The sequence below is a fragment of the Larus michahellis genome, chromosome 20 (genome assembly GCF_964199755.1).
Source record: "Larus michahellis chromosome 20, bLarMic1.1, whole genome shotgun sequence".
In the NCBI taxonomy this organism is placed as follows: domain Eukaryota; kingdom Metazoa; phylum Chordata; class Aves; order Charadriiformes; family Laridae; genus Larus; species Larus michahellis.
In genome coordinates this window covers 2,936,356-2,949,469 of record NC_133915.1, presented here as the reverse complement: position 1 = coordinate 2,949,469, position 13,114 = coordinate 2,936,356, and the positions used below count along the sequence as shown (strand labels likewise).

The following is a 13,114-nucleotide window of genomic DNA, read 5'->3' as shown; positions in this document are numbered from 1 at the left end:
CACAGAAGAGTATGTGTGAAAACAGGTGAAACTCGTTTTAGTTGGTGCATGATAAAGTCTTTTGTGTTCTTTCCCATGAAGTGTTAGAGTGATTCTTTCAAAAACTCTTATCACTTCCAGGGAAGATAACTTTCCCTTAAAAGTGTAAAACAGATGCAGGGACAGTACAGTGGGCTCTGGTACAGGCTAAAAGAGTCAACGTCACTTACACTTTCCCAAGAATCTAACAAATTTGCAGCTTAGTATAAATAAAGTGACGGGTCTATTGTTTCTCAGCTCCGACACCTTCTTATCATGACGATTTGTTGCAGAAGAGTGGCGGAAACATGGCATGTGACTCCATCATATATAGTTTTAAGTGGGGGGGAGGGCAATATCTTTATGAATCGACAGCTTCAGCACATACATAAAGGAAAGATCCTCTCTATCTAGCTGGCACGAAGGGGTTTCCTTTTCTGTCTAGCTCTATGCAGACTAAATGCAATACTACACTTGGCCATTTGAGCTGGATTACGTAGCTGTATTGTATGTAACTTACTGGTCTGGGTAGGGGGACTAGTTTCTTAGCAGGTATAAAGTGGTACAATTTCAAGGATTCAGGAAATTTACTGCACTTATTTTTGCCACCTTAAGCTCTGGCCCTTGAGAGACAACATACGGCCACTGCAACAAGCCAGCACTGCTTTACACGGGGTGCTTTTGCAATGAACACGCACAGGGGGAATTTCTTGCCATCGCACGTCAGAGCGCTGCACAAGCCTGGCATTGCTCCTGGGCCCATCGCTTTACTAAGAAAGATGGGAAAGAGAATGGTTCCCTTCCGCTCCAGGCGCCAAACCATCCCTGGCAGTTACCTTTAACTGAAACAGGGAACGATGAAAGAAAGGACTAAGATAAAAAGAAAAAAGTCTAACACCTTGTTGTGTCTTAGTGATTTAGGAGCCTGAGAATTATCAGGACTTAAGATCTACAGAGATAAGTTTAAAAAAATTAATCTGAGCATGTAAAGGACCTTTATAAAGATTTTACACAGAACTAAGCAATCTAGGTGTGCATTGCCCATAGTTCATTTATCTTTAGTAGGTCTGGAAATCCCTATAGATGCCAATCAACATTTATAACGTACAAAAATATGCCTTTATTTCTGTGAATTTGAATGTGACCCCTTGGCATGAAGAGCCCTCCCAAATAATCCAGTGATCTGCTCTATGCCCTGATAGGAAGAGAGACTCGGTCATAATTTGGACAGCGAAGAACGGCAAGAAGCAAGCAATGGAACAAAATATACATTCCCTACAGTCATATGACTTGCCCATTCCCCATAACAGGAAACATACAATTATCTGTACATGCCTCATTAAATAACCTTATTAAATAGGAAATCTGAAATGTACAAATTTACAGATTGAATCATTAAATACTTCCCCTGTGCACTCCCCTGTGCATGCATTCCCTGCTACTATCTGCAGCCACACTCTGATACCACCATGCCTTCGTATTTGAACTTGTAGGTGACCACCCCTGCATCTAAGTAGAGAATAGAGATGGGATCGAGTTTGGTGGGCACACAGCAAGCCTTGGAGGCTTTCTGGGGATTCTTCAGGTGAACCAAAGTCTGGACAATGGCATGTTTCGTTGGTGTGACATGCTCTGTTAAAGGGTAGGCGCACACTCCGTGGCACTCGTAAGCTTCGTATCCCGCTGGGGCGATGATCCAGGAATCCCAGCCAATCTCCTTGAAATCTATGTAGAGAGGAGTCTTTTTGCAGTAGTTGCCTTTTGCGTTCCTCCGGATTCGGGCAGTAGAGTCATAAATTATGTTGGAACGCATCTGGAGCAGCGCCTCCTCACCAGGCTGGCCATGGAAATTGCCAACCTCCAGGTTCTCCAAGTCCAGAAGCTGTTCATGGTCTATCATTTCGTTCAGCTCTTGCTTCTCCTCTTTTTTGTCATTGCTTTGGTCATCAGAGAACACAATCAACAGGGGCACGTGCTTAGCCTCAGAGTTGATGTCGATATCGAGTTTCCCCTCTCCGTTCTGCTCCTCTGCTTCCCTGCTCTCTATATGAACTTCCAGCCGGTGTGTGGTCAGCCCAGCCCTTCGCCAACGCCTGATGGCTTCAGTGACCTCAAAGCTCTCCCACTCACTGCTCGTGCCATAGATGTGCCTGGATGCCAGTGCCACTGTCTTTCTCTCTTCTCCTACTCCCATATGGTCATTTTCCAGCACTTCAAAAATGGTGACCTTCCGGTCAAGCCCATCGTAGAGCATTTGGTCCTGCTCCACCAAGGTGTACAGCCTCAGCTCTGCCATGGTGATTTCTTCATGGTGAGGGATGGATACATTGAATAGAAGAGGGTATTTCCGAATTCCTGTAACACCAATAGGGTGGGAAGCCAAGTCTGGAAATGACAAAGATCAAATATTTTAGAAGGGTCAATACATCCAGCAACACATGCACCAAAGTTCATCTGACATGTTTTGCATTGCTTGGTTTCAGTTGAACAGTTCTGGTAGAGTGTTTTTTTCATCATTTCCCCAAACTGTACTTTTAAAAAATGCTGACTTTATTTTAGATGTCTAAGGAGAGCGAGATCCCAGACACGATAAAGACCATAAACCTGGTTTCATAGATTCTGCTTCTATCCCCATGCCTTCCAGGGACTTCCTTGTCACCTGGAAGGATGACATATTAAAAATGTGTTGCCTAATACTGAAACGAAATCAGCTCTAGGTTGCTGCACAGCAACTATTTAAGCAATGACGGAAGACATTCATCAGTGCAGGAGAGGAAGGGAAAGAAGGATATGGCACCAGAGTGAACATGGGACAGACGACTTAGAAGCTGCATATGCAAGACCACCAGGCTGTATCTGCGTCTGCTGAGCATTTCTGTGCTAGCAAGGATCCGCTTCTGCCGAAACATCCCTCAGAAACTGAAAGGGCCACGCGCTAAGGGAGGAAAAGTGGCTTCAGAAGATGTAAAGGTTCCTGGTTAGGAAGAGCAGGCAGTGAACATCTAGCGTGAACCATCAGTCAACAGAAATCCTGCCACAGACTCAACGGGCTTCCAGTGACCAGTCAAACAGCTGTACTGAGCCAGGCACTTTTGGCAGCTTTAGTTAATAAGACATATAAGTACATAATATCTGCTTGTCCGTCAGGCTGGCTGTCCTATCTGCGATGTTTGTTTATACACAGGCAATACGCATTTCTTCACACAATGCAGGAATCTTAGCTAATGATTGTGTATTTGTTGCTGAATTACTGTGCCGTCTACTTGGGACTCAGAAGACAGATTAGGACATAGGGACTATGGGTAACATTTCTGCAAAGGCAAACTACTTGCGACCTACTACTATCTTCATCTCTGACTTCTCCAATTTTGATGTGTTTGTAGAAAAATGACGCTGATAAACTTGCAAGTATTGGCCATGCTCCATCAGCGCAAGTTAACTTAAGCACATGACTTGTCCTACTTAATTTCAGTTTTGAGGCACCTGCCCTTTTCTTTTGTTTTTCCATTTTGCACTTTCATCTGTTCATAAATAATAAAAAAAGAAGGGTGATTCTGCTTGCATTTCCCTACCTGTCAATTGATAAAGGTGGGAGCTTTTTGCTCTGCACAATGCCAGGGTAGGAGCAGGCTGTGAGCTGAAAGACAATGCTACTCAAGCTTAGCTATAATCGCCATGCTGGAAGTCATCTCTGGGATTTCCTAGGCCTTGATATGCTAAAGCAAGTCTGCAGTGATTACATGTAATGACGGGACGGAGAAACGCCACCTGACCGTAAGGGAGATGAGCACAAGTAATTCACCAGGAGGCAGGGGAAGGCCACACCGTAGGTAAGAAGCCGGGTGAGCACTAGCAGGCCATGAGAAGTATTCGTTTCCAAGTCAGGATATGACTTCACGCTTTAGCTAGAAAGCCCACAGGTTACCAGTACATCCCTAGCTGCGTCAGGAGGGGAGATCTAGAGTCCATAGGAAGAGAAGAATTTCTTTTACGACCTTTATTCAAGTTTTAAGAACTGATTACAGCCCCATTTATAATGCAGATGTTACAGCCCATGGGTTAAAACAGAGAGCTAATTCCAGCCATGCAGCACATTATATTTCTATAATGCTCTTATAACAAATTTAATAAAGGATTTAATGGATAATAATGAAACTACCATTACTGCCAAGTTTCAGTAGGCAGGTGAACAAAAGTTACGTGGTATAATTCTTGGAAGAGGGAGGATGTTGTTCTTGCGTATGATCTTGATAATGTCCCGATTTAGGGCTGGAGATCGATACTGCCAAAATTTTGCCGTAGGGTTCGTGGTGTCACTTCTCAGTGAGTGAGGACCATCATACGGGACACGGTTTAGTGGTGGTTTTGGCAGTGTTAGGTTGATGGTTGGACTCGATGATCTTAGAGGTCCCTTCCAACCTAGAAAATTCTACGAATTCTACCATCTGTTTCCGCTGTCCTGCTCATTGCAAGTAACTAATTTCTCTATCAAAAGAGCTCTTTAGCATGAAATGGATGGTTTTTAGTTATACAGACTTCCAAGACACATAACAAACATTAATTGCATGGTCTCTCTAACTGCACGTGTTTATGAAGCTGTCTTAACATCAGCAGTCTCACTTTGCGTCTTGCTGGTTTGGACTGGAAGAGGTGAGAGAAATACTGAAGTGACAGAACGCTAAGCCAAGTTTACCCCAACTGGTGCAGAACTTCGGCAGTGATGAAAGAGGCATCGAATGCCCTGGCTACAGAGAGCCACAGAACTGCCAACTGCTACATGTATTCTGACAAAAGACCAGTCTGTACCATTTGCAATGCTGCAAACCTGAAAGAATTTCGGTTTTGCCAGTGGAATGGCTTCAGATTTATGTCACTAAGCCACACTGTATTTTATTCGTTAGCACATTGTACTTGGCAACTTTCATCCCATTTATTTTTTCAGAATGGTGCAAGATGAGGAAAGAACAACACGCATTCCTGCATATGTCTTCACTTATGCTGATGAGCACTGACAGGCATGGCTGTTCAGATGAGTGACTGTTCACCAGGGGGTGCAACTAGTTTGCCATCAATCCTTCAATAAATTTCTCCACACTAGAGAAAAGAATATACACAGAAGATTTAAACCCCAATGTGGCGTCTCTTCACACTCTGGTAAAGAGTGCCCAGGCCTGGCAGGAGGACAGAGCAAAACAGAGCTTTCGGATTCTCTCCTTGCATCTCACTGTGTGGCAAAACTGAAATGACTCGCACGTAGCCTCTTATAGTTCATCCCTTTGAAATTGCGAATGTCAGAAAAAAGCAATAATAACTTCTATACTTCATTAATTAGACTAACGAAGGATGAGGGAAGCCCCATGGCAGTTTGAATAGTTGCATGTACCCCTGAGTAGTTAAAACGAATCAAAGCACTTGTATTTGCCAAGTGAAGGAATCGGTATTTGGAAATGATTAGTTGAAAAACATTTTTAACATAAAACCTGTATTGGCACAAATAGGTATTGAGAAACTATTGAATGTTAGCACTGAAACGTCTTCTCCTTGTTGATCTGAGAGGAAATGCTGAAGCGGAAACATATAGGGAAACTATCTACGGTCACAATTAGCTTCTTCAGGTTTTTTTTTTTTTTCTAAAATAGGAAATATTCTAGTCCTCCAAAGTAGAACCAACAGGTTATCCAAAATTCTGCTTTGCTGTGTATTTTCTGGACTTATGCTCAGATGCCAAAGGAAGAAAGTGTTACTAATCCCATGAGGATCAATAGCGAGAGGATATCAACAGAAAGCCGTATTTGGTTAAGCTCATAATAGGAAAATATTGTACCTTTGAACAGTGTGCAAAAAAAATTCTTGCATTAATTTCAAATATTACTTGAGGTATCCATTTGAAAAATCGATCAGGTAACCACAAACGATGTGTGTCATTATGGGATAATGCAAATGATGCACCCAAGTTATACTTGGTGCTGTCCAAACATTAAAGAGACATTTTCTTCCCCCCAAAACCTTACAGTCTCAAAAGCAAAGGACAAGGGATCTCCCCGCAAGAAGTGGGATGTGGGTAACCCTGGTACAAGCAGCGTTAGCCGCCTATTTCCAGCGCCATCCTCACTGAAAGGCCTTTTTTCCCCCTAGTGCGGTTCATGCTCCATGCCAGGTAAATACGTTTCACGCTGACTATAAAGACACCCATCTCTATTTACTTCTCCTACAGATGCGCATATCTTACCTTCATTTTTGAAGCTCCTAATAATATTTGCAGATGGCATAGACGTCCTATCAGTGGCAAACCTGTTGTACAGCTCTAGCATGTACTCTGGTGGATCCACCTTGGCCGCTTCATGCAGGGGAATGTCAGAGAGGTTCAACGTCTTCAAAAACTCATTTTTCATATTCTGAAGCAGCGTGTTGAAATCAACACCATCCTGCTCGGAGAGAATCTCATCGAAAAGAGGCACATCTTCCTCCAAGGAAGAGTGCTCCAAGCTCAGGATGGGACTGCAAGTGGCAAGGTGAACTAAGAGACAGAGGACAGCCCACAGCTGGACGACTACAGAATCCATGACTTCGCTCTAGCCTCCAACCGCACTCAACAAGCTCTAGCTCTCGTGTGGGCTAAGTGGCGGTTTTATCCCCTGGGTTGTACGCGGCTTGTGTCACAGAGAGATGACAAGTTTGGAAGCTCTTGTCTTGAAACTTGTGATCCGTCCTGTCTGTCTCCCCCTTCCCCCTCCCCAAAACCAGGTCTCGGTAATTGGATATGGCTTGCTCTCTTCTATGGTCGCCTTGCCTCTCTTATCTCATGTAGTGTAAGCTGTTCACCAGATTTGTTGCTATCTCGCCCCTTTCCCTTAATGAGCATTTTGTAAACATTCTGCGCTAGGACACTTGGAGATAGGACAAGTTTCTCCTCAGAGAGGAGCTGCCCTTTCTTTCTGCCTCCTGGTAGCCGACTTCCTTTGCCGTGCGTGAACAACTTTCATCCACACAGATTTCAAGCTAACATGTAAATGCTACAGAGCCTCTATCCAAACCCATCAATTTCACACCAAGGGCAAAGAATAGCCCCTTTAAGGTAACAACTCTGCCTTTTTCAAAACTGTTTTAGAGCTAAGTCTTTACATTACTCGTACAAAGGAACTTCTTTGGGAAAAGGTCCATTCTTCTGTGCTCATCGAGCCCAAAGCACAGGAGAGGAGCTCTAGGTACTACCACACTGCTGGAGCCACAAGGCCCTGAATGCAGTGGAGCAAATGATGAGTGAGGAGAATTTCTCCCATTGCAACTATAAAGCTGCACTTTGTAAGGGCTCTGCTGGAAAGAGCGCTTTGAAGAGAGATCAAATGTGAGCCCGAGAGCGGGGCTTGTAAAGCTGGGCCTCAATTTTTATTTATGCCGGCATCATACACCACACAGTTTGTGATAAAGGACTTCTCTTTTTTTTTTTTTTTTTTTTGTCCTCCCAGTGCTTATTTTCACTATAAACCACTTTCCTGATCTAAACACTAACACTAGCTGAATGCTAGCACTCCGAGCTGCATACCATCCAAACGCTCAGAAACAGAGAGCGCACTGGAATATTTGCAAATGGTTCAGAAAATCTTTCCATCCTTCTTTATGTTATATATGCGATTTGTCAGGTTACAGTTATTCTTGCTCCAGTCACAGCCCTGCCAAGAGGCTGTCTAAAAATTACTGAAAACCCACAAAGGCCAACAGACTACTCTGACTTCACCTTTGCATCACTTCAAATAGCTCAGAGGCACAGCGTGGGGAATATGGAAATGAGATTGGCAAAAAGATGTGCTAAAATTAGTTAGTGGCCCTTTTTTGCTTTAGGGTTCAAATTTCAACAAAATGTGAGCACTGCGCATGCAAAAATTGGTCTAGTTCTCATTGTCCACTCAAATCTCCTTGTTTGTCACAGACTTTTTCAAAGTGCCCTTGTTTTGGCCACAGGGCCAGAGCTCGGCTCCTCTGCCCGAGTGGCTCAGAGCTCGATAAAGGGGCATTTCTTCTCACGACTGATGCATTTTCTCCTTGCAAGCACAAAGAACTTTACCCAAAGACTAAGAACTTTACCCAAAGACTAAACCACCCCTGACCTGCTGAGTTTTCTGGACCCTGCTTTTTTATTAGGGGTAAGCACATCCACTGGTTTGTTAGCTCATCTCCGCAACTTCCTTCCTTCTTCAATAGCCCAAATCTCTCTCTGTCACAAACGGCCACAACTCCAGCTGCCTTAATTAGAACAATACTCAAGCCATGCCTGTTTTAAATTCATCCTCAACTTTTTTTCATAAATACCAGTATCTTTGTGAAAATGATGCGCAGTATTGATGCCATGGAGCCAGACTTCAGCATGGCCTTTTAACCTCGTTTTATTCAACTTTTCTTCTTCTAAACGTGGGAAACTTGACAATGAAAGCTAAATGCATTATCAAGGTCCCTGCTATTGCTACACTACATTAGAAGTAGATATTTGAGCTTAGGAAGATTCATTTAGATCTCATTGTGGACATCTGTGCAAGTTTATCTGTAAATCATCCACAGCCTTGTCAATGGCTCATCTCTGAATATTGCGGCTTTCCAGAGCTAAACACAGAAACTTAGGGAAATTTTGGAGCCGAGTTCCGGTCACTTCTGCTAATTAACTGTCAAAGAAAAGCACAATCTTCTTTTTGTTGGTGATTCATCACCTGACTATGCTGAACTAAGCCATAGGAAGTGAGATTAATATTAAAAACCATGAGAACAGACTTAGCCTTAACTCTTTCATGCAGCACACCGGCTACTGTAAAGGAAAACCCTCAGGATGGCTTGGGGCGGCCAGCTGTGCAGGTAGTAGATTTGTCATGAGAGTGAGAGTACCTGCAAAAGTGGTTTCCTTATTTTTTGGGTGTGTGCTTAAATATTAATTTCAGAAATGCTCTGATTTGTTAAAATGCAGATATTTTTAGATGAAAAACACATTGAAGAGCTACCTCTTGCTGGAAGGCAGCAGGTGCTGAACCTTCTCAGCACTTCACAGCACGTGGCCCTGTCCTCAGCCCTTGCGCATACCCGGTTTTCCTTCTCAGACAACATGAATAATGGCTTGACTGCACAGGCAACAGCACACAGATATGCCTCGCAGAGCTTGTAAGCACCAGGATCGACGGTATTACGCGGCTCCTTTCTGAGGGTCTGGGGTTTTCTCTGAGATTTAGAGCTGAAGGTTTTGAATTTAACAGGATTTTTTTAGCATTTGTATGGCTCCGAGGTTTTTACTTGAATCTCCTCTCTCGATATGAACGCACTGGCTATTTTGAGAACTGCACCGGGCTTTAATCAGACATTGAGTGAAATTCTTCTGTTACCCTGATAATCCGGACAAACAATTCTAGAGCCAGAGAACTTTTTCTAGGTTCCCTCCGCTTTTCTATGAATTCAAGCTTAGTCTGCTGTGAAGCTCTGGTTCCCTGGGTGACAAAACCAAACAGCGTTACTTTAAGCGCTCCAGCAGTGACACGAGCAGCGCTGGCGCTGCCTTGAGCAGAGGCTGGGCTAGTGACCTCTCTAAGCCCTGCTAAGTCCAGACATATTTCCTATGGCTACGAATCTCTAACTTCACACCCTGCAGATATAAATACATAAAGTAAAAAGTAGTGTGCACGCAGTGATCTGACATAAATTTCCTAACCCCCAAATATGTCATCTTGATTCAGTGGCTCATTAGGAACACAATCACTGCTCAGATATTCCAACTGTCCTTGCATTTCCGCTCTCGTTTTGATAACTCCTTGAACAATAGCGCATTGAAGGGCAACACAGCCTGCTGTGTTACATGAAAAAATGTATGTGCTGAGTTTCCTAGCTTATTCAATTTAGACTCTGATGGGAATTTGCCAGATGAGGAATACCCATAGAGTACATCTGATATAAAAGCAGCTTCCTGTTTCCGTAGGCTGCGGGCTGAGGAATTTATATGCATTTTTCATTTTTTTTTCTGAATTAAAATGTTTAACAGAAAGTCTTTATTTCATGTTACTGAAATGAAGAGGTTTGGCCTTTTTTTTCACATGCAAGGCAATTTACATGCACAATAAGGAGCCAAGAAAGAAAACTGCCCTCAAAAAAAAATCTATGCTAAATAGATCAACTGAGGTAGTTGGAGAAGAAACATTAATAAGCGTCACTGTTTAATTATTATTAAATCTGTAGCATAAACAATGACCCCATTCCACTAATGGTGCATCAGGCAGGCAGAGTTACAGAAAGGTCTCTCGGCCCTCACTCCTAGGAAGTTTGTATTCATTTCCCCAGTGAATTTGCAGTTACACATGGGAAAACGTCGCTAATGAAAACCTAAACCTCTGCACTGAACCTGGCAGTGTCAGGGAACAACATTCAGCGTGTACACAGCGCTGTTTAATTAATGTTTCACCATTCCTGTCAGAGCTGGCTTCTGACGGAGGTGGCGCCATGTGTTGGCCACTCTCCATTCTTACGCTGTGGTAAGAACTGGAGGGGAAAGTCAGCCCAGAGAGCAAAGAGAGGCCTTTCCTACTCACAGTGCGAAGCAGCTCGGGCATGAACGTGAGTGGTGTTGAGCCAGCGGTAGCCAAGGCTGTGCAGCAGCTCCTGAGAACAGCTCACTTGTCGAAAGGGTCAGTCCTGAAGATTGTGGGGCTCCAAAATAGACTCTAATCTCAGGCACCCCACAGCTTCCTCCAAGCCGATGCCTCCACGGCTTCTTCTGTCAAGAGGCAGCAGAAGAGTAAGGGTTTCAGTAGGAATGTGTGAAGCAAACTCTGTGCTGAAAGGCTAGAAAGTGAAGTGAGGCTTTACGAAGTGTCAAGGTTGACGGTATACAAGATCGAAAGGGTGTGATGCTCCTCTGGGGAAGAGGAAGTGGGGAAAAAGAATGTGAAGTGTTTTTTAAGCATCCTCACCCTCCCTTAGTCTGATTTTTGAAACGGAGGAACATCTGCTCTCACAAACACACTAAGAGCAGATTGGGATGTGGAACCTTTCCCAGGAGAAAGTGATTAATGTTTGCTTACGTGTCCTGGGCTTTCTGAACATCAATAGTTCCTCCGTGAATAAAAGGAAAGTTTGCCAGTTAGTTATAATGTCACATGCAATTCCTCCACGTGCAAACTCAGGTGGATTTTGGTTCAGTAGTCTATACCTTAACAAATTTAATTAAGATTTTAAAATTAGATTGTTATTACATATTAGGGTTTTTTTTAAAAAACATGAAAAAAAAAAGTTTCCCTCTTTCTGATTTTCTTTCCTTTTTCTCTGATGGTTTTTAATTGATTCTGTTGAAAGAGTCTCTCAGAAACCACCACCAAGCAAAACCAAAGAGGTTCAGGTTTCAGTAGAGGAAAACAGAATTGTCCTTGGTTTAAATAGAGAAGCATTACTGAAAAGCAAATGTTCCTTAAGAGTTCCTCTTTTTTTTTTTCTTTTTAAATACTTGAAGAGAAATATTTGATGAAAAAATATTAAATTAAATAATCTACTGGAGGGGGAGAAGATATTAAAATTTTGCCTGCCCTGCTTATATATGAATATAAAGGTAAAACTGTGGCTGGAATGGGGAGGTAAGAGCATTTCATTTCAGATTTCACAAGGGAAGGACTCTCATCTACTACGAGCTTTTGGGGACGTTTCTTACAGATCTTCAAACTGCAATTCCAAACCCCCATATTTAGGGCAGGTGAGAGAGGGAACCTAACAAGCATAAAATGCTGCCAGTATCCTATGATTTCAAAGAGCTTTACAATTTTCATTTCAGTTTTATGCTTATTTGTCAGCGGCACATTTAGACGCTTGCATCTGCAATAGATAAGAAACAAATCCTGTCCCCCAAGGACGTAGACTGTATGTAAAGAGACACACAGGGTAGCAAAGGGAAGCAGCCCTGTTTCATAGACAAAAATTTGTCAAACGACTTGCCCAAGGTAGCAGAGGACAGATAGCAGAGCCAGTAATCATGCCTCAATTTCCAGAACTCAAAGTGCAATGTCCTGCTTCACCACAAGAAAATATCCTATCCCATCCTGCTCCTGCAAAGTATTTGCATTATAGCACAAGGGAACCTTTGTTTCTGTGCTAAAACCTTAGAGAAAAAAATAATGTCAAGCCTGGAAGTCTTTTCTGTATGAGAGCTGTCACTCTCAGCCACACAACTGCTTTTGCTCGTAAGTAATATAGCATTAATAAAGAAGGGTGTGTTTTAATGGAAGAACAGGAGTGCCTTTGGTGAGGTTAACCAGCGCTCAAAAACATGGAGATCAGTCTGAAAAAAACCCACATATTTTTCCACTGCACAGCGTCAGGAGTTATAAGACACATCTATCACAGCACATAGATCAAATCCCAACATTCAGACTGAATCAACAAGATTGTTGAGAGGTTTTTCAAATTCACACTGGGCAAACCTGAAATCCTTTTCAAAAGCCGAGTAAATGCAGGGATTTCAATTCAAGGCTGCTCTCTAATCAGGACACTACAGCTGTATATGTCATTTCAGGGAAGCAGGAGAGTGATGCAAGCTAACGCACACTAGCAACCACCACAGCGCGTGATTTGAAGTTTTCCAAAATACAGGGATGCAATTATTATGAAAACGTCCCACAATGGTCTCTGTCAGGAGATAGCTGTGGCATGAGGTAACTGTTGGGTGTGATATGGGAGATAAAGAAGAGTGTGACACTGACAGTGTGATGAGCTTGCAATGGAATAACTAAAATTAGTTTCCATTCCTGCATCTGCCTACGTCCTTATTCCTGTACGCCTCAGTTCATGGCTGCTCTGGATTTCCTTTCCATAAATGGGCTGTTCCCAGCAGCTGTCTATTCTGATTTCAGATGTCACTGGAAAATGAAAAGATAGTGTTTAATGAAAGAGCAGGGAGAGAGAAGTGTAGCAATGCATGACAACCTGTGTGACTGAGAAAAAGAAAAGAAAACAGGGAGAAGGAGGAGAGTCACCGTGCAGCCACAAGGGCAGGGAACTACTTCAGCTGTAAAATACAACCTCCTTCTGCCCCAGAGGCAACACTGAAATGTGCATCAATAGCTTTACATGGGAAGCCAGCGGCACC

General features: G+C 43.0%; 1 protein-coding gene across 1 annotated transcript; it reads right to left on the bottom strand.

Moving 5' to 3' along the window:
• Positions 1-992: 992 nt before the first annotated feature.
• On the bottom strand, positions 993-6,581 carry BMP10 (bone morphogenetic protein 10). The gene is made up of 2 exons (XM_074563652.1): positions 6,248-6,581; positions 993-2,403 (listed from the first exon to the last, which is right to left on the bottom strand). Exons 1-2 carry the CDS (start codon positions 6,579-6,581, stop codon positions 1,460-1,462), a joined length of 1,278 nt encoding a protein of 425 aa, XP_074419753.1. The 3' UTR covers positions 993-1,459.
• Positions 6,582-13,114: the final 6,533 nt, after the last annotated feature.